The sequence below is a fragment of the Camelus bactrianus genome, chromosome 35 (genome assembly GCF_048773025.1).
Source record: "Camelus bactrianus isolate YW-2024 breed Bactrian camel chromosome 35, ASM4877302v1, whole genome shotgun sequence".
Lineage (NCBI taxonomy): Eukaryota > Metazoa > Chordata > Mammalia > Artiodactyla > Camelidae > Camelus > Camelus bactrianus.
In genome coordinates, this window is record NC_133573.1 from 26,068,196 (window position 1) to 26,095,421 (window position 27,226).

A 27,226-nucleotide genomic window follows, 5' to 3' on the forward strand; every position below is an offset into this window, starting at 1 on the left:
AAATGACACAGCTCTTTGGGTAGGCCAGCTGCTCCTACGTTTGACTCATGTACAGTCATCAGTCTTTTCACGTAAAAGCTCTCTTGCATTTTGTAGTGGACCTGGCTATCATTTGTCTTTGTCTTTTTCTTTTAAAGAATAAGTGAGTCACTACAACTGTTTCTACCTCTTAATTATGGCTCAAAGATTATAAATGCATTTAACTTTTTAATACATGTGGTTACCTATGTTATTTTTCTTTATATTCATTTCTGAATTTTGTTGGAAAGATTTTGCTTTTTCATGTTAAAATATAACATTATATTCGTACAAAGGACTATATGTCATATGTGTTATGTAAGGTCTAACATAATGATGTTTATACTCTCTCTCCTGTCAAACTGAGTGATAGAACTGTAGTAATATCCTCTGGGGTCACATCTTCCTCTTGCTCTGTCTTAACTACTGTCCTGAGAAAACGGTCATCCTCAACTTTGGAGTCTGGCATTCTCCTGCTTTTTTTTTTTTAGTAGTTATGGTACATATATACAGGTACCTATAGAACATATTGCCAATTTTGCACATTTTTGAACTTTATATATATGGTATCATTTTGTGTGTGTGTATATATATTTATTTATATATGTATGTTCACAAATCTAGTGAGTAAAATTTTTTAATGAAACTAAACCTCACAAATTTAATTTGCATTAAGTTAATGCCTTTACCCTGTATATGAGTCATCTTTTGCTGTAATAATGCTGTGTAACAAACCACTGAAAAATTTCAGTGATGTACAGCGACAGACATTTATTTTGAGCTCCCGGGTTTGGTGGCCTTCTCCTGGATGTGGCTGGGCTGGCTGGGGTTGGTGATAGCCTGTGGGTTGGGTTCAGCTGTGTGCTAGGCCTCTGCTCATTCTGAGACCAGCAGTGACCTGGGGTGCATTGTAGGAGTACAAGAGAACACAGACAAGCCCATTGCTCTCAGAACCTCCAGTTAGAACTGGCACAGTGTCAGTTCTGCTCACATTCCAACATGTCACGTGTCCCAGGCTCCCACATCCATGAGGTGGGGAGTACATTCCACCCCCCGGGAAGCCACAGTGAGGGCGGCAAGTGATGAAAGACACGTGAACAAAAGATAGTGCCTGCCACATCTTCCTCCTGAAAAACAGTGTAAGAAACTTGGAATATTTCCCTTCATGTTATCTCCCTTCTGCATTACATGCTGCTGCTTTTGTTCAGTATTTTAGGTGTATTGTTTGTTTTTGTAACTCCTAATTTAGAAGTTGTACCCCTAATATTATTTGCATTTCCTCATGTTTACAATTTCCTTTTCTCACCTTCCTGTATTTCAGACCTTCTTTTTGACATCATTTGCCATCTTTGTGAATTACAGTTTTGGAAGCATCCTTAATGAGGGTCCTTTTACAGTGTATTTCCTCAGTTTGTGTGTGAAATTTTCTTTATTTTGCCCTTTTTGGTTTTTTTGTTTTTTTTTTTTTTTGAAAAAAATAGTTTAGCTGAGTTGGGTACATAATTATAGCTTAACAGTTATTTCTCTAAGAGTTTTGGAGATATTATTCTAATGTCTTCTGGTTTCCATTGTTGCAGCTGATAAATCAGCCGTCAAGTCTAATTGTTGCTGTGTGAGTAGTTTGTCTTTTGTTTCTGGTTGGTTTGAAGCACTCTTTGTCATTAATGATTTTCAGTTTCACGATGATGTCTCGGGTGTCAATTTCCTGTTCTTTTTTTTTTTTAATTTATACTTCCTGGAATTTGCTGAACTTCAATGTTACTGTCTTTCATCAATTAAGGAAAATTCTCAGCTAGTCTTCTTTTGAGCATGTCATCTCTCCCTCATTCTTTATGTTCTCTTTCTAAAACTCCAATTAGGTATACATATTAGATGTTTTAATGTTATATGTATGTTATACATACAAGATATTTTTCGTGTCTCTTAATCTGTCTGTCTGGTTGCATTCTGGATAATTTCACATCTATCATCTGGGTTGTTAATTCTCTCTTTAGCAGCATTTAGTTTGCTGAACTTATCCATTAAGATTTAATTTTAGTTAACCTGTTTGTCACTTGATTCTTCTAAACATCTGTTGCCTTCTTTTTTGCTCATATTTTCCATTTCAGCTTGTGTTTTGAAACATGATTACTGTATTTTACCTTTTTAAAAAAAATGATTAACCTACTTAATTCTGTTGAATCTTGCTTATTATGCTTTGTTTTAAAATTTGAGCTCATTTTTATTGTAACTTTATCAGTGGAAATTCTTTTGAGACCTAGATTAGGAGTGCTTTCTCCCAGAGAGAAATTGCAATTGAGGACAACTGTCAACCCAGGCCATTTAGTGTCCAGGCTTGAGGTTTTCACAGTATACAAGTAGTATGGATTTGAACTTGAAACCTGTGTGAAAGCCAGTTTTGGTTACAAATTTCCAGGGGATATGCCCCTCCTCCTCTCAGAACACAGGCAGGTGCAATTTTCCTTCAAGTCTCCTTGTGGGGTAGGTGGTTTTTTCATAGTTTATTCTTCCTAGTGAAGACCTGACCTTCAGGGGCCAGGCTGTATGTGCTTATCTGTAGTCCAGCTTCCCATTTTGTGTTGTGTGAACCTTGGGCTTTGCCCCACGCACGCTGTTAACACTGGAAGCTCTCCAGCATTGTCCAGTAGAATTTCCCATGATAATGGAAAGATTATACATCTGTGCTAATACGGCAGCCAGTAGTGGTGTTTGAAATGTGGCCAGTGTGACTGCGGAACTGAATTTTAAATTTTAGATGCTTTAAATTAATTTAAAATTAAAGAGCTATGTGTGGCCAGTGGCTCCAACACTTGACAGTGTAGCTTGGTTATGGGAAATTGTCAGGGCCTCTAGGGCGATTACTGGCATCATTGCCCACCTATCACTCTCTCTTTCTAGGTGTTACATAGCAAGAGAGTTCATAAGCCATTTAGACACAAGAATTGCAGAAAGAGAAATTCCTGGCAGTTTTATTTTTAGTCAGTGAAGTCCTTATCTTGAATGATAAACATTGTAAAGTTCATAGCAGAGTGGTGGGAGTTCTTTAAGTGGAAACTGACCATGAGGTTAAAAATTATGAGAAAGAATTAATTAAATAATTACTCTGTCCTCCTTATTCTACAAAATATACGAGGATACTAAAAAATGAAAAAAGAACTGTGGCTAAGGTTTTTTAAAGCCTTATACAGTGTCTTCAGCTTCCTGGTACCAGTAAGTGCTGTTTATCTATGCGAGAGTGCATGAATGAAAAAGTATGTATGTGGTTAGAGAGAAAAATATTTTGAAAGTGGACAGGAGAAAAACAAATGGGCTTGAGAGATCATAGTGAATGGTGGTATTGGAGGAATAGAAAAAGGCTCTGGACATTCATTGCTAACAGTATTTGTTTTGCTTCTGGATTTAACAGGGGTCTGTGTTAGTAATTCAGTTGTAAAGATTTAAAAAAAGCTATATAATGAGTCCTAGTCATTTCTTGTGTGGACACTTCTTTTTCCTTAATAGCCAAATATTTTAGAAATGTGCAGTTGGTTTTTAATGTTTATTTAAAAACCTCTAGATTCTTTGTAATACATTTCTGTTACTTAAGGATTTGCTTACTCTTTTGAAACCATAGGTAAATTTGATTCTGTTTCTTAATTTTTTTTTTACTGTGGTGAAATACACATAAGATTTCCCATTTTAACCACGTTTAAGTGTGCGGTTGTGTGGCCTTGAGAACGTTCACACTGAGGTACATCTGTCACCATTCATCTCCAGACCTTTTTTCATCTTCCCAAAATCAATCTCTTTGCCCAGTAAACACTGACTACCCGTTTCCTGTCCTCCAGCCCCTGGCCCCCACCGTTCTGCTTTCTGCCTGGAACCCCATGTAAGTGGAATCACAGAGTACTTGTCCTACCATGACTTGCTTATTTCACTTAGCACAGTATCTTAAAGATTAAGTTTGAGTTTTTAAAATTGTAGTTTGTGATGAGAGTAAAAAAAACCAAATTGAGATCACGTCAGCTTTTAGGGGAGATTCGTTTTTTGTGTGTATTTTCTTTGAAGGAGAAGTTACTGTACAATGAAATAAGTTAAATGTGAATTTGATCTCCAGAAAGAATGTCATTGGAAACAATAGAATGTGATACTTATGTTGTAGTTTGTAACTATGTTAAATATAAATTTTAAGATGATGAAAATTGGGACTGTTGCACTAGTTCTAGAATAGGTTATCTGATGTTGTAAAAGCTGGGAATCCTTGTAGACCATAAGGGCAGAAATTACTCTGGGGCTGTGTTTCATGCCTTCAGCGAAGAGAAGGCTCTGGTGGAGTCTGCCTTCCTCTTAACCAGACCCCCAGCTCCCTGTGGTGATGCGTGGTCCTCAGGCCGCTGTTGCCTTATGGTTCTTGCTTATTGAATTTCGTCACAACAGTTGGAGGAGTCACTTGAAAGAACCAGTAGTACGTTAGCACCAGGATAAATCCTCATGCTGAGAATAAGTATCAGTGGCTCAAGTTCCCAGAAAATGAGTTTAAAGGCCAGATTTTGGAGAAATACCCAAATGATACCATTGATGTGGAGATCATTTAAGACAAAGTACTTTTTCCCTGTTAGATGGTGTGAAAAACAACAAGGTTTTTCTTCTTTCTTCATTATATGTCCAGGTGATAGCATTTGGAGGAGGAGAAAGGGACTCGGAAAGTTTTGTCATTTGTGCTACTGAATTTCCTCATTGCTGAAAAGAATTGGTAGACCAGCTACTTTGAAAGTAGGTGGGAGGGTCTGCATTTCAAAGCTGTGATGAGCTTAAAGAATCCTGAACAAGCGACTTCAGATATAAGCCATTCAAAAATGCTTCTAAGAACTACTCCCCAAAATTAATTCCAACACACACATCGTTGCACTTTGTATTTATCGCCCCAGATGGTAGGGCTGTAAATCCAGTGTGCATAAGTCTTAGTATCCTGGGGTTTTTGAGGTTACTATTTTTAGGGCTGAGAAAACTCTTGGTACCTCAGGAGCTTCAGTCCTTGAATGAGTATTTATTTGGCAGTTTACAGTTATGGGGAGGAGGGGTCCATGGCTTAGTACTAAGTGCTTTGATGTTGCCATTTAGGAATTTTAAACTTAAGAAAAAAAACTTTGATATAAGCATGAATAAAGAAAAGTCTCTGGGCAGAGACAGAGACCAACAGGCGTGAGCTCCAAGGTCATCTGCCAGCAGTTAACCTGCTCTGTGTGCTCGTGCCGCGGGCACCTTCCCATCGCCTCCTTCAGCTGCTCCAGGGGTCAGGTTCCACCTCCTCATTTCCTGGGAGGGAAAACAAATCTAACAGACTCTGAGAAGCACCAGAAAGAAAGTGTCCTCGTTGTGAGAAACATTGATCCACTAAATACACCATTTAGTATTCTAAAATTAATGTGTAGGTTATATGTTGTTTTAAATTTTCTGTACGCGCTTCTCATTTTCTTTGGGATAACTGGGTTGTATGAAATGAGAATCATTTAATGGTGTCTTTAATAGTGTCTGCTGCGTAGAGGAAGAGGAAAGCATGGGGGGTGGGGGTCAGGTGACTTTTTTCGTGGCAGCGCTGGGATTATGTGCGCCTACTAATTGCAGTATGTGAACCAGGCAGTACATACAGAATTTCTGTTTTGTAAATTTATACTTTTTATGTATATTATACAGCATGCATCAGGATGTTTTATAGGTGGGGCAAGCATTCTCTCTTCAAAAAATGCTTCCTAGCTTTAATCTGTTTCCAAAGCAGGGGTCCTTAGTATTACGCTGTTTTCGTGATTGACTTAGAAAATAATCACCAAGTGACAAGTAGCTTATCAGCTTATGAAGGAAACTACACGTAAGATGGCACAGGTGTCGATCTTGCATTAAATCCTATGTTACCTTATTTGTGCAGTTTCACATGTTACATTTGGGGAGGCATTTGCCATGGTTATGTTTAAATGTAGCATTAGTATTAATTTATGCCTCATTTTCTTTAATATATTATCGAGAGAAGAAAGTTTACAATGTAAATCTTAGTCAAGGGTCAAGTTTGTATTTATAATAATACAGCGTGATGCTTTGTGTTACAATCAACCAAAAAGAACCAAATACATAGTTTTGTATGTGGTATTTATAAAGTATGTTTTAAAAATACACACAAAAAATTCCTGGAGAGGAAACATGCCCCGAATGGTTGGGTAGGCGTTGCGGCGTTGTTTTGTGAGAGAATTTTTCCTTTCTGCTTTGCCATCCAATTTTTTGTTAAACAATGAAACCACATTACTTTTATACTGAGGAGAATGGCCATTACTAGAGGAAGTCTACAGCAATAACTGGTAATCTTTATTTGATGGTGTGTATAAATCATCGATGTGTAGTCGGAATACGTTTATCAGATGTGATGCGCTTAATTCACCCGAGATGGAGCGCTTCATTTCTAGGGCTTATTTATTTGGGAACGGGGGAGGGAGCGGAAGACAGAGGACACCTGTTAGTGAGTTTCCATGTGGTAAACCACTGAATACGTGTAATTTACTTTTGAGGTAACTGCTTATAGAAAAAGAAAGTATGAATGGAATCACCATGTTCCAAAGATTGGCAATTTTTTGTGTTTCAATAATGTCAAGGGGTTCCTTTGAAAATAGAAAATTTTTGTAAATAAATTATTTTAATTCCTTTTAGACAACTTTAAATACTGACTGACCTTTAGAAAATACGACTTCTTTCTCTTTGTGTTCTGACCAGGACATGTATTCCTCTGAGAAACGCTGGACAGCAGATTTGGGTGCAGCACCTGATCGGGGCCACATACAGAGACGTCTCCAGTCATGGGTGAGTGTTCTCCTTTGTTTCACATCAGTGCTCTTGGGAGCATCTGCCGCATTGTACTCAAAAAAAGAAAATAATTTGTTACTGGACACATGGGAATAATGTTACTTCATCAGAGATCGAATAATTTGGTTCAGCCCAAAACTGTATGCTTGCTTCTATTTAAACAAGGAGATGCCTTTTGATGTTTGACTTATTCTAAGAAGTTAGAAGTGATGAGAATAAATCCATGTCATCAGCTCCTTGGCTGATTTAGTTCTGTTTTCTGAAATTTTCTATTGACTAGCCGTTGGAAAATGACTCTTTACAAATGTGAAGAGAGAAAGGTGCAGTTGACCATAATTAGCAGACATTTTATTGTCTGAAATGTAATCATTGAGTTAATATCTAAGCAAAAAAAAATCTCTTTATTAACGTCTTTGATGGAACAAGGAACCAAGTCTATCCTATAGACTTTATCTTTTCATATAGATTTTATCTTCTCAGTTGTAAGAGGAGAGTATGTGTCATCTTTTCTGTCATTCCTTTCCAGTTCTGCTTGGGAACAGGATAACTGGATTTTACTATTTTGTGTAAACTGTTTACTTTTAGAGAGTGAAGAAAGAATTAAGATTTTATCCTAACTTGGGATCCTGGGACAGTTTGGATGTACTTTTAGAATACAGCTTTTTTTTTGATTATGGGAACTTTGGGATGGAGTGAGCATTTCCTTATTGGAATATAATATTAGAGAGTTTAAAATTTTTCACATATTATTCATATTGATTATGTTTACCTTACTATGAATAGAGCAGTTTTTCTCATCAGTTTAAGTAGTTAGGCAACTGATAGCTGAAAATGAAGCTGTTGTTATTATGAAATCTTTGCTTTCTGCTAAAAATAATATTGCAAGCAGTAGTCTTTGGTTTTGGACACTCTGAGTGGATTGCTTTTTTGGTGGTGTGCTTTGAATAAACAAAGATAGTTGCTGGATAAGTTCAAATACAGATTAAGAAAGAAATAGCTTTTGTCATTTCAACTGCATTCATATGACATTTGTGAGAATATTTATCTGATGTAAAGTGTAAACTCTAGTAAAGATGGTAATATGAGTTCATGAAAACTAAGAGCATTTTAACTTAAAAAATGCTTACCCTTTTGGAAATTTAACTAAATTCTGTTCTACTTTGTAATCTTAGTGTTGTGGTAGCGTCACTGTTACAGATGGCAAGTGCTTTGAGGACAGGTACCGTGTATCTTTCAGTTTGGAATCTCAGCGTTTAACACAGCTGGCCCCCAAAGCCCAGGGCCCTGTTAGGATGAAGGCGGGTGGAGGCATGGCTTATTAGGCAACTCGTAATAAGTATCTGAGCCACGTACCATTTTTTATTTGTAAATTACAATGGTTATACTTCATTTGCAAGATTTTTAATTGGTTCTTTTTTTATATCCACTAGTTCATTTCTCATTTCTGCTTGTTTGCATTCAATTTTTTTGGTTCTTTTATATTTCTTCATCTCTTTGGGGACCTTGTACATGCTTATTTTAGTCTTTTTCAGATTTTTTTTTTTTTTTTTTTTTGGTCTGGAGTGAATTTATGTTGTGGTTGTTGATATTTGATGTTTTCATCATGTTCTATAATTTTGCAGGCACATTCTGATGGCAGTTTTTTTTTTTTTTCCTTTTTCCTGTGTGTGTGTGTGTGTCTCTCTCTCTTCTCTTTGTGATTTCCCTCCTGGTCTAGCAGATTTGCTGTTGTCTGTGCCTGGCTTCGGAGTTCCCAGATGAGAATCAGGTCTTGTGTTAGTGGCTCAGAGCCCTGGCCCCACGGTGACGTTGGGGACATCGCACGTTCGCTCACGAGTCAGCTGGCATTAGGTCAGCAGCTTCCTCAGCTGCAGCCTCAGTGCACTTAGCAGAAGTCCTTTTCAGTCTAATGTTGTAATCAAGGAAGAGTGCCACCCCAGTCCCTGGTTTTAAGCAAAGAGCTTGGCTCCTGCCCTACTTGCCCTGGGGCCCTGGTGACCCTAGGGGATCAACTCAGCATTGGGAGCAGCTTCCTGCCACCTTTTCTGCTGTGGCTTCCGCATGGCCCCCACTTTGGGTTCCTGTCAGATTCCCATCCATAGAGATGGTTAACATGTTGGGGGCATAGGTCTGTCATTTTGGTCATCCATTTTTATATTTAATCTGTAATTTCTGTGTTTGTTATGAAGAAAGGGGAGTCGTGAAGAATGAACAGTGCCATCGGGGGTTTAACCACCAGGATTGCAGTGAAGTCCAGACGCCTCACTCCACATTTTGGATTTCTTTCTAATCAGTTTCTGCTTAGTTCCGTAGTTCCTCTTCGTCATCTGCACACCGCTTCACTTGCTAGGCCAGTCCAGTCACCCTTCACCACCCTCTGCTTGGTCATTCTAGAACCCGCTTACTCTGTGAAAACTCGACTCGTTGCTCTCATCTTTAATCTGAAAACTCCTTAAGGGCAAAGACTTTCATTCCTAGTGCTAAGCACTGTTCCTGATGCTCAGTAGATGCTCAATGAATGGTGCATAGATTTGAGTGCCCCCAAGTAACATCCTTCGTATGTGGTGGCCGTTCCACGTGTTACTATTTTTAGGTGAAACTTGAGCTGCTTCCATGAAAAGAGAGAGAGAGTGTGCGGCATAGGGTAAAGCAGTTCACGTAGGGGAGCAGTGTGAGGAAGGCTTGAAGGTCTGACTCCACATAGGTGTCACCTTGTGGGTGAACTTTCTGGAGTGTAGAGCTGGAGAGGGAGACAGAGAGAAAGAAAGCTGCAGGAGATGGAATCGGGGTCCAGGTCATGTACATTTCAGCAGGGCTTAAGGAACGATGGAAAGATTTCAGGGGAACAATTTAAGATTTTATTCTGGAGAAATTACTCTGACAAGGAGACATTTTTGTTGGATGTAAATTAAAAAGATTGGTTACAGGTGGTATCTGCCCTTTCTAGCTTTGTTCTTAGCTTTTACTCTTTCCTTGCTCCCTTTGAAATAAACTTTGATGTTTCTTTTCTTCTTTTTTGTTTCTTTCTCTTTTTTCTTTTTGCCAGTGTGATTCTAGCGGTGGGACTCATCCTTGGGTAGACGGCTATAACCATGGTTAGGGAGTGCTGTAGTGTCTGTTATGCTGTGGTTTCTAGGGGGTTGCAAGTTTTCGTAAAAGTGGGAGGGAACTGAGTATGTCAGAGTTCCTATTTTTTAAAAAAAATATTTGAGAAGCATGGTACAGGTTACAAAATAGGAAGAAAGACATGTTATTAAAGTATAATTAGACAAAAAAACCTGGTTTGGGTGAGAATGATGGGTAACTAAATGTTTTTTCAATATTTCTGAAGAGATTTTAAAAAAAGTTTGGATACTTGTATGTCTGGCTGGGTTTATCTCTGTAGGATTTCCTAACCCTTCCCATGTCATGAACCTTGTGGACACGGTAGCAGTTGTACACCGTGTGGGATAAACTGAGGGAGATGTTTGAGGCTTGGGGGTAACCGGCTGTGGCACCTCAGACCACGCCAAAGGGGATCGGTTTTCCTGCACACCCTGACACACGAGTTGGGATGCCCCAACCATAAGGCCTGGAGAGCTTGTTAAATGCTTTAAGGTATTTTTCTGCTTTTAGTCCCGATTTTTATATATTATGTGAAATTCTGGGGATGAGTATTTATCTTGTGGAAAATGTATATGATGCTACTATGATGTGCATTTCATTGTGGATTGTTAACTTTGTTATAATCTACAAAAAGCCTTTTGATTTTCAGTATTTAAATTTTCTTAATTTTCAATATTTGCAAGTTTAGCAATGTTACGGATTTATCAGGTTTGCTAAAAATTTTGTTTTGTCAGATGATTCCAAAGATAAAATAAAGTTATATTTAAAGCGTGGCTGTAATTTGAAATAGATTTCCTTAGATCTTTATAACAACAAGAGTAGTTTGTATAAAGAGCAGTGCTTAACAATTTTTAGATGATGATTTTGGTGAAACATGTTTTAAAAAAAGGCGAAACACCAAAAAAAAAGGCAAAGAAAAGTGGTAATTTAGGGTACTACTTACCTTTCTTTTCCCAAGTTGGAAGTTAAAACAAAAAATAAAGCTTACCTGCTACATTTAAAATTTTTAATCTTTATTTCACTTTCTTTGGAAAGTTTTGCTGTGTAACTAATTACATGAAGTGTTTCCTAAGAGCGTCTTTTTGGGTGTTGTCTGGGCAATCCAGGAGTGAATCTATTGTGTTGGAATATTTGATCCTGCCCTTTGGCCTAAATAACAGAGTGTTTTTTGAGGTCATTTCTGGATATGAAATATTTCTCTTTTATCTGAGGAAAAAGTAATGGCAGCAAGTAATTTGGGATGCAGTGTATTTGTGGCTTTCTAATAAAGGTAGGAGTAAATATCTCTGTTCATTGGTGCGGTTGACCGAGAGTTGATGCTGAAATGAAGAACACTTGTTTAACAATTTTTAGAGCAGATAATGTTATAAATAATTGAGTAGTTTACTAATCTCTAGTGGTGGCATAAGGATTCTTCTGAGTCTTAAATAAAAAAGTCATGCAACAAGTGAAATACTTTCCCTAAGTATTGGCTAAAACTTCTCTCTGTAACAGCTGCCTATATAGATATGTATCTTGTTTAATGGAATAGCTGTGTACCTCAGGAGTTGGGCAGAAGTTAAAGAAAAGAAAGTTTAAGTTGAACTGCATTTTAAATACTGGTGTCTATGTTAACAAGATATTGAGAAAAATCCCCTTGTACAGGACATTAATTTCAGAAAATTGAGTTTGATTTTTATCATTTTTTCTTGAATCTGTTGTTTTAGAACTGATGTACTAGTTTGAAAAATTCCACATCTCTTTAACATTAACTTCTCCAAAAAAAATTTCTATATGAGAATATTATAGGTATGACACTTTAGTATATCTCACTTATCAAAAGACATATAGTGGAAAGTACAACTTAGTAAGTGGTATTTCTTATATGGTCTGTAATTAATAAACCTACATGTAATCAACTTTTTTTTTTTTTAACAGTGTCTGGATAGCTGTATATTACCACTTTTTTGCATTAAGTCAGAGAGACATTTTCTCTTAAGGGAATTTGAGCCTGTCAGTGTAAATGATGGATGTCATCGTCTAGTTGTCTTCTCATTTCCCCGATGTGTGGGATAGATATCAATTTCCTAGCCTTGAGCTTTCTCCCTCAAAACTGATCTAAAATAGTATTTTGGTGTTCATTTTTTTTCCCTTTCTTTGGAGATACGTGACTTTGAAATCGTTCTTTTTATTATTTATTTAAACATAGTATTAAATATTAAAATAAAATTAAAATAATATTCAAAGCCTTTCTTTGATGCCTTTGGCTAGAAAGGATCGAGAATAGAGCAGAAAGATCTTCCTAGTCCCCCTCACCCCAGGCTCCCACCCCTACATCAAGCGCTGAGCCATAAGCTAGTTAGTTTTTAAAAAAGAAACTGTATTTGTTTGTATCGTTACTGTAGTCAAAAGTCAGGAGGTGAAGTGGAATTGAGGACTTGTATGAGTGCTCTTTTTCAGGTTCAGAGATGGTGGTCAGCGTACAGGCAGGTGGCTGTGGAGTGCTGCTTTTCCCCCTAAACTCAGAAGCTGACTTCTGCTGGCATCACCTGGGTATCCCCAGAGTTGCAACAGATTTCTCTCCCCTTACACATTTGGAGATTCAGGTGTTAAAATTTAAACAATGCAGTGTGAAAAGATATGGTGAGACACTAATGTACACTCATGTACATTTACGTTAAATTGTGGGGCGATTGAAGTTGCAATGTCTTTTTAAAAGTACAGCTGCCTGTTTCAGATTCTAGAAGAATGAAATAGAAATGGAATTTATTGGATGCATTAGTAAAGATTTTGACGCTATGAAGTCCTGTGTTTGATCTCCTCACTGGTTAACCTCATTATGGTCTAATAAATACAAAGGAAGGGATAATATGTTTGCTTGACTTGACATAAAAGAAATTTGAAAAAGCAAACACGTATATGTGTATTAAGTTTTTAGGTGAACTTACAATACTTGGTCTGTGTATTTTCTTTAGGTAATAACTTTCTGTTAATTTTCTTATATATGTAGTTGAAGATGCCTTGTGAAGTGTTATGTATCAGGAAAGGAATGCAGTGTTACCAGTGTTGGAAGAACATTGCAGACTTGTTTACTTGCGACAATTACGGCACAACAAAATTTGTACTTGATTTTCAAACCTGCTTGTGTTTATTGTTTTAACTGCAATAATACAAGATTATATGCTAAATGATTGAGTCAGGCTGCTATTATATCATCACTACGATGTGTTTCACTGGTATGCTTTATTATCAAAAATCTTATTTCTGGTGGTAGGAGTAACCTAGAAGCTATATAAAAGGAGGTTTCCTTACTGCTGACTACGGTGAAAACATCTCTGTACTGCTAGAGTGCCTCTTTTGGGTTAGGAAAGATGCTTCTCCGTGGCCATGGAGGTTGCACGTGGTGTTGGTCCAGATTACCACACCCAGTGGTATAGGACCGTTGTGATTAAAAAAAAAAAAAAAATCAGCCTTATACCTTTCATGGAACTTTGTGTCAATTTGTACCTATAGATATATGTACCTGTATGTATGGGAAAATTTGCCCAGGACAGGAGAAAAACTCTGCCCCCACATTTTGGTACCCAAACTGACTTTGTTAAAAGGACTTGGATCTCAGATGATTCCTTAGTAGAAGTAACTGCACTTAAGAAAGCTACTTAAAAATGTTGATTTGTACTATAAAAGTGGAGTCTTCACTCTTTTTCCCCCTAAAATGTGGTGTAAAAATTGTTAGCCATCAGAGGTTTTAGTCTAACCGAAAATACATGCTTTTCTAGCTCAGTGCTGAGCTGGGTTCTGATGGAGAATAACAGCACCTAGGTCTGCAGAGTTTTCCTTCTGAAGTTATTTTTTTCTGTTTAGTCCGCACCTGTTCTCAGCAGGTGAAATTCTGCCTCTGATATCATGAAATTCTCTCTCTCCTTCCCAACCAGTCCAAATTTATTTTTCCCATGGGGTCCATTCTTTATTTTTCAGTTTCTGCATATATATTTTAAAAATACACATTATTTATTTTGGAACCATTGGAGAGTAGGTTGCACATATCATGCCCCATTTTGTATTTCGTCGTGTAGTTCTGAAGAACAAGGATGTTCTCTTATGTGACCACAGTAGAATTATTAGATAGATAAGTTATGTTTATCTGGTCTACCATCCTTACCCTGTTGTTGACAGTTTCCCTGATAATGGCCTTTTAGTAGTCCTGTCCCTCCAATGCAGAATCCAGCTGAGTGTCATTCCTGCCTGGCGTTTAGCTGTCCAGTCTCTTTAGTCTTCTCTAATCTGGAAGGTTCCTCAGATATTCTTTATCGTCTAGGATGTGGCATTTTAGAAGAACGCAGACCAATTCTTTCACAGAGTGTCCCCCAGGTTGGGGCCGTCTGAGGGCTCCTTTCCTGGGCTCTGTCCTGGCGTGTGTGCCTGGTGTGGGACATCCCTCCAGGATGCCCGTCTGGAGGGGCACAAAGACCACATGTGACCTCTCAAGTTCCTTCCCACCTGATTCTTTCACAGAAAAATTTTCCATTTCTTCTTTAATTGAAACAGGATTTGAATCTCTTACATAAGAACAGAATTTATTGTTCTGCTTTATTGTTTCTGTTTTGCTTTTATTATGAAAGCTAGAGAAAAATGGAGATGAAATATTTTGTAGAATATGAGATGACCTTGAAACGAGCCTACATTTGGCTCTTTTCAAGAGAAATTCCTTTTGTACAATTCCTGTCTTGAATTACATTGACGAAAATCTCAAGATGCTCTTGATCAAATACTCTGAAGGTATAAGGTACAGCACTATTGAATTTAATTTTTTTTATAACAAGAAACCAGCTGTAGCTCTTCATATATAAATTGAGATTGCTTCTCTAAAGATTAGACCTTCTCATAACCTGGTGCTTCTCTGTCCTAATAAATTTTCTTTAGCTAAAAATAGAATAAATGAACATATCAAGACTCATTCTCATTAGTTTTAAGAGATTTATGAGTTATATTAGATTTTAATGTGAAATGTCAAGATACTTACCATCTATAGTGATAACTCTTAAAAGTTTAATAATTGAAAGGTATAATTGGAAGCTAGAAAATGAACTTGGAATATTGCAAAATATAAGAGATTCACATCTTGTTTTTAGACAACATTGAGACATGATACTATAATTTCTTAAAAATATTTCAAGCGTCATGGTGTTTGAGTCTAATTTTGAAACAAATTTTAAGGAAGGGGAGATGATTTAGAATAAAGAATAGTAATGTTTTTTACATTAGTTTTAACAGATGTTTAATGAGCACCTCTCTGTGCACTGCTGCTGTGTTGGTCTTTGGGGACGTAGATAAGAGCAAGACCAGTGTGGCCCCTGGCCTCACAGAGCACAGAACCCGTGGGGAAGGCAGGATACCACAAAGGTAGCACAATATTTTTAACACAAAAGGGAAATGCAGGCGTCTGCAGGGAGGGCAGGAAGACCACTCTTAGGAAATCATATTCCAGCTGGGGCCTCGCTGGGTGAAGAGGGAGAGGGAGCGGGGTCTAAACAGAAGGAACAACATATGTGAAGATCTAAAATTGAGAGGTTGAGATTAAATAATTAAGGAAAATTCAGCATTGGTAGAAGTAGGTGGTTGGGGATTAAGTTGGTAATGTTAGAGAAACATCTTCCCGTTTCTTCTATTTTATACCTAAGTTTACTTAAGCTCATCTAAACTAATGTTTTCTTCATCTTCTCCAATCCCCCTTTGTTGTTGTTGTTGTTTTAAAGTATAACCATAACATTAAAATAAATATATTTGGAAATGGTCGGGAAAGTCACTGATAACCCCACTTGTTTGCTTTTTTGCATATGACTCTGATATTGTACAGTTAGTATATATTTTTATATAATTGGGTTTATAGTATATATATGCAATTTTATATTTGGATTTCTAACATTGCACTGTATTTGGATAGTTATCATAGTTATATTTCAGTAGTTGTTTTTATAATTAGAATTCATTATTAACTTTTTTAAAGATAAGGATGCATAGTAACTTATTTAACTATTTCCCTGTTTTTTATTATTTAGAATGGTTCAATAAAAAAATTGAAATTAGAATTTCTTCACCCCCTTGCCAACACTTTTTTTTTCTGGTTTGTTTTGTTTTGTTTTTGATGGCAGCCATCCTAATGGGTACAGAGGTGGTATCTCATTGTTAGGATAACTTTTTCATGTGTTCACTACTTGGATTTTCTGTTGCATCATATCTTCTAAAATACTCTTTTCTTCCAAAATGCTTAATTGGAAAATCACAGATTTTAACCCTGGATGATGCTTTTGTTTCTCCAAAAATTTATTATGAGACAGTGTAGTTTATTGAAATTTTATTTGTTCATTTTGGGACACGGGTCACTTTGTGATGGTCAGAGGCGAGAGCAAGCATGGCACTGGGCGAAGGGAGAGGAAGGAGAGGCTTCAGAGAGGAAGGGGGGCAGAGTGATGAGACCACAGAGCAGCTCTGTGCTGTTTTTTCAAAGGCTGTTGGTGGTCCTCCTTCCCTGTTGTGATTCATGTGTTGTGGTGATTACAGATTTTATATTCAGGAAACCCTGGAAAGATCTCTTTGAATGTTAAAGGGACTTCTTTATGTACACAAGCATTTTTGTGAATTCTATAGAAATACCTATGTTTTTATATTTGTATAATATATATGTATGTATGTCCACATAGGAACATTTGATCTTAAATATGATGTAATATTATTTTTATATTATTATACTATGATTTATTCCAAATTGAGTTGTGATTTATTTTAAGGGATAAATATAGACTTAAATGATTTTTAATATGTGTTTTTTAATGTGAATAATTTTTAAAAAACTAATAGAATCTAGTTGTTAGAATCTAGAGTAGGTCGTATTGCCTAGATGCTGTGTTTTCTCTGAGTGCTTGATTTTGAAAATAAAGTCATAAATTTCCTTATTATGACTAGAAAGTCTCTTCCTTCCGTATCTTCTGTGCATTTATTTGCCTGTGGCTTGGGAAAGTCAAAAGAAAGGTCATTTCTGCACAAAGGGAATCTTGCTTTAAAAATTCGAAATGTGGTAATTCAGAAATTGAAATATTTTCAGTTACAATGTACTGTGTATGGCCTCTAATTCACACTGTTTTTCCACGTAGGGCACATCTCCAGTCATGTGGTGCTTACTTACAGTAGTCATCTCAGTTGTAATTCAGTAATTAATTGTGTAATTATGTGTTTAGTGCCAGTTTCTCTCTGTAGAGTGGAAGGAGGTTGATCACCTGTAGTACCAGCCACTGCTCTGTACCTACTAGGTGCCTGCTAGGCAGTGCACATCCATACTAGGTGCTTAGTACAGTTTGTATGGGTGAACAAGATTTTACTGCCTTGATGTGCACCTGCGGTATGCAGTATGTACATCAAGAATTTCTAGGTTTGAGGAGACACCCTGGGATAACACACTTGTATTTCCCGTGTCTGTGAGGCATCTTGGGCACATTTAGGGCAGTTTCCACTGAGCTACAGAGTTGAGAAGTTCATTGGCTACTTTTCATAAACAAAATTAATTGCCTTTTGGTAAAATATTTTTAAAAACTGGTTTTGAAAGAACTGCGAACTTATTTACATGAGTACAGATACTTTGTTCATAAACAGTTACTGTATCTAAGATGCTTTGAGATTACGTGGAAGAAAGATAATGTTGTTACCCATAAGCACACATTCTGTGGCTCTTTCCACATCCTGCACCTTCAGGACACTTACTTCTTACCTCCTTTGTTTTGTGTTACTTTTTTTCTATATTAAAAAAAAAAAATCTGTGAAGATAGTTGATGAACAGTTGACAGTGTTAATTGTTAAATACCCAGGGTCAGTTATTAGGGATTGCTGCAAAAGCACCTGAGCGCTATTTGGACAGAAAATAGCATAGATTTTAGGGATAGAAAAAGATGCACTACTTTTATTTTTTATAAACAACATATGTTGTATTTTATATTGATGAGTTTGTAGAGATTGATTTTCAAAATTCTAGAACAAAGTGATTATATCTCACTCTTAAAATCAAAGTAGAATGACAAAGTGTAGAATATTAACTGGTTTATTAACCCAAGAGGAGACCAGTCAGAAGTGGGTTTATAGTTTAATATTCAATAGTGTTTTTCTATCTGCAGGCTGATAGACATCTTGAAGATTATTTTTGTCCCAAGAAGTGTGGCCTCTCACATTTTTTTCTTCTCATTTATCTGCATGTTCTGAAGAAGAATGACAGTAATTTAATTCTAAAATATATTTCCAGGAAAACCAAAGAAGTTTTCTGAAAAGTGGATAGAAAAAATCTGAATCATTGCCAAGAATGAAAAGATGCTGGATTGTTATTCATTTGATCAAAAAAAGTTTGTGGACAGAGCACAGTGCAAATATCCTTGTCTGTTTATTTTATAAAAATGATGTTGATGAAATACTCTAAATTGTGAAAACACATACCACTTTCCAAACAAGTATGCATACTATTACCTCATTTTTGTAAAACCAAGGAACAAAAGTACATAAGTTTAAGTCTAAAAGGTTATTAGTAATGCTTACCTCTGTACAGTGGGCCTGAGAGAGGTTTTTATTTTCTTTTGGCTTATTTTTGGATACTTGTTTTCTGCAACGAACATGCATTCTTTTTGTAATGAGAGAAACTATTAAAGCTGTATATTGACAAAAGGAAGCAAGCAGATGGCTTTTAAGGACTTGTTTTGAAGTAACTGTAACATTATTTGTTGTGAATAGTAGTGTAACTGCTGTGGGATATGTGGGTTCTCCTGTAGTTCTTTCACTAAGGGCCAGGAAGGATACTCCGATGAACTTGTTCGTGGTTTTGTTAAATGGATGAAAGAATACAAATGAGATCAGATTCAATCTTGTTCTTTCTCTCTTCCTGTTTCTTTCTTTCTTTCTTTTTTCCGGCGAGCGAGGAATGATGGGAAAAGATTTCTTTCTCTGCCAAGCTGTTGTTTTCTTTATGTCATTTGACATACAGTGCCTGTTTTTGATCCCTTTTCATCTGAAAGAAGTTGATTTTTGCCTTGTGTTTTCATCTGGAGAAAGGACAGTGGCAGAAGTGGAGAGGGCTGTGTTCCCAGCCCGCCGCATCTCTCTCTGTCCTGGTCTCTTCCTCCTCCTCTCCTGGGCTTTGTCCGCTGTGTCCCGCTCTTGGAATGCTGTTTGCAAGCAATGGGGAGGAAAAATAAATCGGTGGTTTGGGGACTGAGCCAAAAGTTAGTGGTTTTGGGGGTGGCCACATATAACAAAAATACAAATGTGGGAAACAAGATTGAGGTAAGAATTTTTCTGTTAAAAAAAGAAGTAGTTCACGACTGTTTGCGAGCAGCCCATTGCAAGGGCAGCTATCACATTTCTCGTCCACCAGGCCACCTGGCTCTCTTATGTACGTAGGCAATGGGTATTTTTGATTTAAGCACTCTCTCCGGAAGACTGTACTCTTTGTCTTTATCTTTGTATTTCAGATAAAGTCTAAAGAGTAAGTTATAGATTAAATGTATATTTAAACATAGACTTCCCTTGTAATTTTTTGAAAAGATGGTGTTGTTTTTTTAGAACAGTTTTAGGTTTGTGGAAAAATTGAGTGGAAGTTCCCGAGGGTTCCCTAATAATCCCTGACGATGTTCCGCACCTTCCCAGGGCCCCGTGACTAACAGCTTACAACAGCGTGGTGCATTTTCTGCAGTGGACGAGCTAATATTCAAGCAGTACTGTTAACTGAAGTCCATTGTTTGCATTAGGGTTCAGTCTCTGTGAGTTTTGACAAATGTGTGATGGCGTGTGTCTGTCTCTACAATGTCATACAGAGTAGTTTCACTGCCCTAAAAAGTCCCCGTGCTCCACACGTTCATCCTCCTCTCCCTCTTCCCAAATTCCTGGCAGCCAGTGATCATTTTATTGTTTCCATAGATTTGTCTTTTCCAGAATGTCGTATGATTGGAATCACACTGGCTTCTTTTACTTACATTATGCGTTTAAGATTCTTCCATGTCTTTTTGTGGCTTAATAGCTCATTTCCTTTTATTGCTGAATAATATTCCATTGCCTGGATGTGGCACAGTTTGTTTATCCAAAATCTACCGACTGAAGAATGTCTTGGTTGTTTCCACGTTTTGGCAGTCATGAATAAAACTGCTGTAGACATTCATGCATAGGTTTTTGTGTGGACGCACGTTTTCAGCCCATTTGGGTAAATAGCAGACAGCACAATCACTAGACCGTATCGGTGTATTATAGCAGTATATTGAGTTTTGTGAGAAAACGCTGAACTGTCTTCCAAAGTGGCTGTGCCGTTTTGTGTTCCCACCGCCAATGAATGAGAGTTCCTGTTGTTCCACATCCTTGTCAGCATTTGGTACTGTCAGTGTTTTGGATTTTAGCCATTCTAATAGAGGTGTAGTGGTGTCTCGTTGTCTTATTTTGAAATTCCCTGATGACATAGAATGTTGAGCCACTTTTCCTATATTTATTTGTCATCTATATATCTTTTTTGGTGAGATGATACAGATTTTTTAAAAACCAAAATGTAATTCCTTAAAAAAAAAAAAAGCCAGTAGTAAAATGCGTTCTCTGTAGAAAAGTATAGCAAAAGAAGATAGTAAACGTTTATAGTGCCACTATTCAGAGGAAAAATCACTGGTAACATTTTGATTTTTTTTTCTTTGTATTTGCCAGATGTTACCACATCTGCTTTCTCATTCTAATAAATACGGTTATTATTTTTGAACCATTAGAGAGTGAGAAAGTGTTTACCCTTAAATACTTCAGGGTGTATTTCATAAAATCCAGCATGTTCTGTTACACAGCTACCATGGAACGGTCATAGGCAGGAGATTAACAATGAGAATTATAGGTTGTATTCAAATGTCATGTATTTTCTCATCCCTTCTGGCCCAATATCTAGTCTGGATCTTGTGTTCCATTTAGTTATCCCGACCCTTCTCTCCTCTAACCTGTAATTGTTCCTCAGTCTGTCTCTGTCTTGCATGATCTTGATTTTAGAGTACAGCTCAGTTCCATATATTAGAATATGTGCTCAGATGTTGCTGATGCAATGTGTGATAAAAACATGGGAAGAGAATGAAAGAAACAAGAAAAAGCTGTTGGTTGCTTAGAAGTGAAGGCGTGACAGTAGTGAACCTGTGTGTTCAAACTGATGGTTGTATGATTTTCATTTTCAAAACCAGTACTGATAGCAGGGAGACAAGGGGTGGTGATAATTGAAATTTATGGAAATGTGAGTCCAGGTGTTCCTCTCTCCACTGGTCAGATGTGGAGGACAGAGCTGACTGAGAGGATGGTGTCCTGTACTTCCCCTTCTTTGCAGAGACAGAGGAAAATAACGAGAGAAAGCGAAGCTAACAGAAAGTACTGTTCCCCCAGAAAAGTGGAAGCAATTTCTCAGCAGCTAGAAATGCAAAGAACTGGAAAGTAAAGCCAGCAGATACTTAACACCTCTTTCATGTTCAGAATTGCCCTAGGAAATGGAGCAAGGTATAGAAAGAATTAGGGGAGCTTGTTTTGAAGAGTTTGATTTAAATGTTGATTTGTCTGTATCAGATCTTCAAAGCGTGTCACTGAAAAGCACAGCTTTGATTTGAGGTTTAAAACTTGGTCTTTGACCCATCTGAATTCTGGTTTGGTTTGCAAGTGAAAACAGGCTCTTCAGAGATAATATAGGCAGTTAGGATAATTGTTGTGCTTTGTTCTCCATTTGCAAATATTTTCTCATCACCATTGATTTGTAACACTTATGTCATAAATTAACACCCTTGTGGAGAATACATTGTGGATGGACATATACGCTCATGAGATAGCGCCTCTTCTTTGAAGAGCTGAATTTCAAAATGACACATTTTTACGGAAGAGACTTGGTGTCATAGAAAGCAGAAGCTTTCGGATCCTGTGTTTTACTTCCAACCATGGTTGGTTCACTGTGTATCTCAGTTGTCCAGGTGATGAGTGGGAACATTCCAAGCCAGCCTTTAAAACCAACACAGCAGTGTGAATCAGCTATACTTCAACTTAAAAAAAACAAAACAAGTAAGCCTTTAACTTCATGGAGACAAAGGAACTGCTTTTGATTTGCTCTGGGAGCCATCATTTTGTGAGTCATTCAGGATATCCAAATAATAAATGGGAAAGAAAGAAAACTAGGAGAGGCAAGTCAGCAGTGCAGTTGAGAGGAACACATAACCGGTGGAGAAGCTCTTTAGGAAATGTAACATTTAACCGTATTAACCTGAAGGTCACTTTTCTCTTTTAACTAACTCTGTAGGTTTCCTTTGAAAAGGGCTGCTTTGTGATAAATAGAACATGTAACAAAGTATTAAATATTAATTGAGCATTATTGCAACTTGGCTGTTACAAATCACATGGCAGAAACAATGGTTATACTTGAACTGAAATTGTGTAGCCCATGCCTCTGATGGTGAGACCAACAAATTTACAGACCTTTCTGGGGATTTCTAGTGTGCAGCGGAACTCAGACTTCTCTTCAAGGACTAGAATGTCAGAGAGGTGTGTGCGAGGAGGAGGGCAAGGGATTTATAGGATATTTTTGGAGGTACCATATCTTATATGCAGATCTGGGAGCTTGGAGTTAGCAAGATCGAGTTGTATTTTTATCCACGTTATATTTTCTGTATTTCAAATATGAGATTTTTGAGAAATTGGAAAAAAGTCTCAAGGCTTTGACAGTGCAGGGTATTTTGGATGCCTATTTCTGAGTGTATTTTTGAAAACTTGGGCATGGCATCTGTGATGTGCTGTATGAGAATTTATAGCAGAGCACTTTATTTTTCCTGTCATGACTTTTGTGAGAAAATGTTTTCACTGCGCCTGGTGATTTACAGATCACCCCCGTTTTGTTTTGTTTTGTTTCTGACTAGTTAATGCTCTGCAAAATCATACATTTTGGACTTTGAGGATGGTGGTTTTCACATGTGCTGAAATCACTTTGAATCCAGCATTCTGAGAAGATACAGCCCATCCCTTTCGTTGTTTCTTATTAACTGCTTCAGAGCCTTCAGGGAGAGCTGAGCAGAGCGTTTATTTCTCTGAAGTTGAACTGTGTTCACGCCTGAGCTTCCTGAAAGCAGAGACACAGTGAGCTCTTGGTGATGAAACCTGTTGGATTTCTGGAGGAAGCAGCTGGAGCCTTTGGCTTGTTAAGTAGCAATGATTCAAGTCTTGCAGATTGTAAAGGAGCTGGTGACACCATCCAGGCAAAAAGCAGCCAGAGTGAAGGAAGGTAGGGACTTCGTCAGGATGAACCATCGGAGCAGTTTCAGGCACTTAGAGGTTTTTACAAATATCGACCTGAATAACAGCTATGAAAAAGAAATTTTGAGTTATCACGTATGCTTTTGCTGTTCTGGTGTGTTTCGGTATCTGAACAGGATCAGGTAAAGGCATAATTGTTAACACGCCTCGTCACTACTGTTTTTAGACCACAAATTAGAAGCATATCGTTTTATTACAAGGTGCGGTGAGTGAGGAGAGGTTATGACATCATCTGCTTCAACAGCATTTTTCAGGTTGTAAAGATCCTCTTGCATTATTTATTTTGGAGGTAGAAGAAGAATGTAAACAATCCTGTTTTCTTTTAATTTTAAAATAGAAATGTTCATGGCAGAAATCAGACAGGAGCCGGCTAGGATTCTGCCTATAGCAGGGTGAAAGAACTGGATGATTCCGATTTGTGGGACTAGCTGATAAAGTAAGAGTAATAAATAGGAATTTAGCCAGTGAGTGGTAGATTTTATTGCCTTTTTCAGTGAATAATTACTTCTATTTATGATTACATGCTTAATCAATGCTGTTTATATTTAAAATAGTCCTGTATTTATAACCTGTGTCAGTTTGGGATGTGCTGAAATACATTTTCAGCATCTTTTTTAATTGCATGCCTGACTTACAAATCTTAACACGAACTAGGGCAGATACATCTTTGAAGACATACTTGTATATTTTGCTTTTTAAACGTTTGAAATAGCAAATCTCCAAAACAGACATTAGGAACTGAAAAAAGTATAGGCCATCAGCTGTGTATTTATAACACTGCAGTTTCACTAATTTAATCTGTGGTTTTAAATCAGTCAGTCGATAAATTTATATATCAGCCTTTTCATATGTAAGACATAGCATTCTATCTTTATGTGATTCGATGAGCATCCGTATACTTCAGATGGTATAAAATATAGATTATTCTGGATTTTTAAAAACTTGACATGATCTGTATTTAAAGTAAAGCCTATAAGATTCCTTAAATCCTGTGTAAAATGATTTAGGGTGATGGTATGAAATAATATTGTAACACATAGTTTCTTTTTAAAAATTTAAAAAGATTTTTTGGGGGATAATTGGATTTATTAATTTTTTAACAGAGGTACTGGGGATTGAACCCAAGACCTCATGAATGCTAAGCACACACTCTGTACTAAGCTATACCCTCCCTGTACTAAGCTAAGTTTAATGAACCATATACAGAATATTATAACTGAAAGAAACCTTGGAAATATTTTTGACTCTTCTCATTTTATGGAAGAACATAGTATTTGTTTGTTTGTTTATTTGTTTATAACACATTTATTGTAGTTGGAAGAACATGGTATTTAAATGGACAAAAATGCATCTTAAAAAAGTAGAGAAACTGTTGTCGTTAACCTCTGAAATTGTGATAGTATTATTGAGGATATTTTACATTTATTTATCTCCTGTTTTATACTTTATTTCTCCTTCCCTTTCTTCTGAAACAGAAGATTGTTTTTATCTCTTGAATAGCAGGATTCTAACAATTAGGCATTTAAAAAAAGTTTATTGCTTTTACTATTTCAGGGAAATATAATTTAATCCTAATCTGTTTGGAAATGTCAGATTAATACAGTTTGACCTTTACAGACAGTCAGGTTTTTTTTTTTTTTTTTTAATTGGAATGTTTCTTCTAGTTTATGTGTTTTCAGTCGTAATCATAGTTACTTGATATATACCTGGGGAAAGAATAGTATTTTTCTTGCTTATGCTTACACACACACGTACACTTATAAATAATGCAGTTGTACTGACAGGAAATGCCATATGAATATGGGAAAAATAATACTAAAAGATACAATATACTAAGATAGTAGAATAGCTTTGATTCTTAGATTTTCCCCCCTGTATTTTCAGACAATTTTCCATGACCAGGAGAGGCAGCTTGTACATAGACTTTTTTCTTAGAAGCTTGTTTTTTTCAAACTATTCTAATAGTGTTTTTAATCAGTTAGCTAATGTATTTACTGTTAGTTTTGTCTTTTTGCAAAGTATTGTTATGTTTTACCAATTTTTAATATTGATGAACTGTTTGAGAAAGAAAATCCTACTGACAAATATAAGACAACGACCCACAGAGTTTTTAACTCATTCTTTAAGATGTACTGTGAATTAGGATGTCCGTAGAAAGAGCAGCATTTCAAAGCATTGTATTCGCATTAATATTAGGAAACAGTATGGAGAAACTGGGACTGACGTACTTAGGATAGATGGTTTGAGGAGTCTTCATCTGTTAGTCTTCCTTGGTGTGAGATAGGAAACAAACTTAATATATTTTAAGTGGGATCCAAGGGCATGACTAAGAATTATTTGGGGGAAGGAGAGAAATTATAGAATATTCATGAATATTTTCTCTAAAAATTTCAAAATACCTGCCAAATCACTGCTTTGTCATTTAGTAGGAATATTAATCAAGTATTCCAACCTTCCAGAACTCAGTGGAATGCAGTGCTAAGAGTTCATGCTAATGCTCTTTAAGGGACTTAGAATTTTGCCACAGCACTATGAGAAAGGGAGAGAAACAGGAACATTATTTTAAGGATGATTTTCGTGAATCCACATTTTTATTCTAACCATGCTGTGGGGAACTGGTGGAAATGATTGACATTTGTAAGGTAGTTGAAATGGATAGGAGTAGATACTTTGTAATACAATCTGGGGCAAAATAAAAGGAAGACTAGGCAAAAAAAAATTGATCTTTGGAAAACTCTCTTTGCCTTATGGGAAAGAGGGTCAAATATGCATGTGTATATTTTTGTTTGGTTGTTCATTCATCATTCTCTCATTATTCATCCGTAAAACCTTTATCGGGTGTTCACTATTTGTAGGACACTTTGCTAACCACTGGGATACAAAGTAAGATACGATCTCTGCACATGCCTGGAACCTCAGCTGTTTGTTGAACAGAAGGATATACATTCAGACAGTCTTGTCTAAGGGGCGTTTGTATAGTCAGAGTAGAGAGTTGTATGTTTTGCTGTGAGATCATCATGGGCAGAGTAAAAGCAGTTTAATCTTGTGGATCATGGAAAGGAACGGGGTAAGTGAGGTGCTAAATGGAAAAATAAACCCTAACAGTTTTCCCCTGGAATGCCCCGATTAGCCTGTGTCTCCATGGCCAAGCTTGACTAGATTGGGAAGGAATGACCCCATCAAGTAGACTGGAAGTAAAACCATAAAATCTGTTCAAATGTATGTAGGCACAGATGTAATCATTGTAGCTGTGTATTAGTAAGGAGCCTGGTTTTCTCCTTTACAGGCCTCATGTTTATTTGGACAAAAATATTTTGAAAATAGTACATGTTTCTCTATCTGGCTAAACAGGAGTATGCGAATATAAGCCAATCTTTTCTTACTGATTCAAGGTCTTTATTAGAAAATATATTTTTTGTAGGTTACAAAACCTGATGACCATTTTTACTAAAATGATTCTTAAAACAAGAGTAGATTTAGAGTGAAGCCCTGAGAGCTTCTCCTGTTGGTAAAGCGCGTAGCCTTTGGTGTCTGCCCTGAGCTTTTCTTTCCCACTGTCATCCTTTAGCATCTCTCCTCTGGGTTGTTAAAATAGCCTCCTCATTTATTTTGTTTGATAAACATGCTTTGAACATTCATCCCATCTTAGATGCAAGGATACAGAGATGTATCCTCAAGGATCTCATATGCAAGTGGTAAGAGGCAAAAGGCAGTCATTGCAATAGTATGATAGGTATTGTAGGAGACAGGGTGTCATGGGAACCCCAGGGGGACCTGGCCCTGGGTTGGTGGTTAGGAGAGCTCAGGGATTAACTTCAGTTTTTAGTGAAGTGACCGTTGCCCTTATCTGAGCTAAGTATCAAAGGATGCATGAATGCCAGGGGCGTGAGCACCCCAGGCAAAACACACAGCGGAGGAGAGCTCAGGTGCCCAGCCGTGAGTTCATGTGTTGCATGAAGGAGTTTGGAAATACTCT

At 37.0% G+C, this 27,226-nt stretch overlaps 1 protein-coding gene across 3 annotated transcripts in view; it reads left to right on the forward strand.

Annotated features, from left to right (window-relative positions):
- The window catches only part of USP6NL (USP6 N-terminal like), a 139,533-nt gene that overhangs the window by 9,377 nt on the left and 102,930 nt on the right, over positions 1-27,226 (forward strand). For all 3 annotated transcript variants that reach the window (XM_074358114.1, XM_074358116.1, XM_074358115.1), the window contains exon 2: positions 6,754-6,840. In XM_074358114.1, coding sequence (XP_074214215.1) covers positions 6,837-6,840 — 4 coding nt within the window. In that variant the 5' untranslated portion in view covers positions 6,754-6,836. The remainder of the gene's footprint in view (positions 1-6,753; positions 6,841-27,226) is intronic.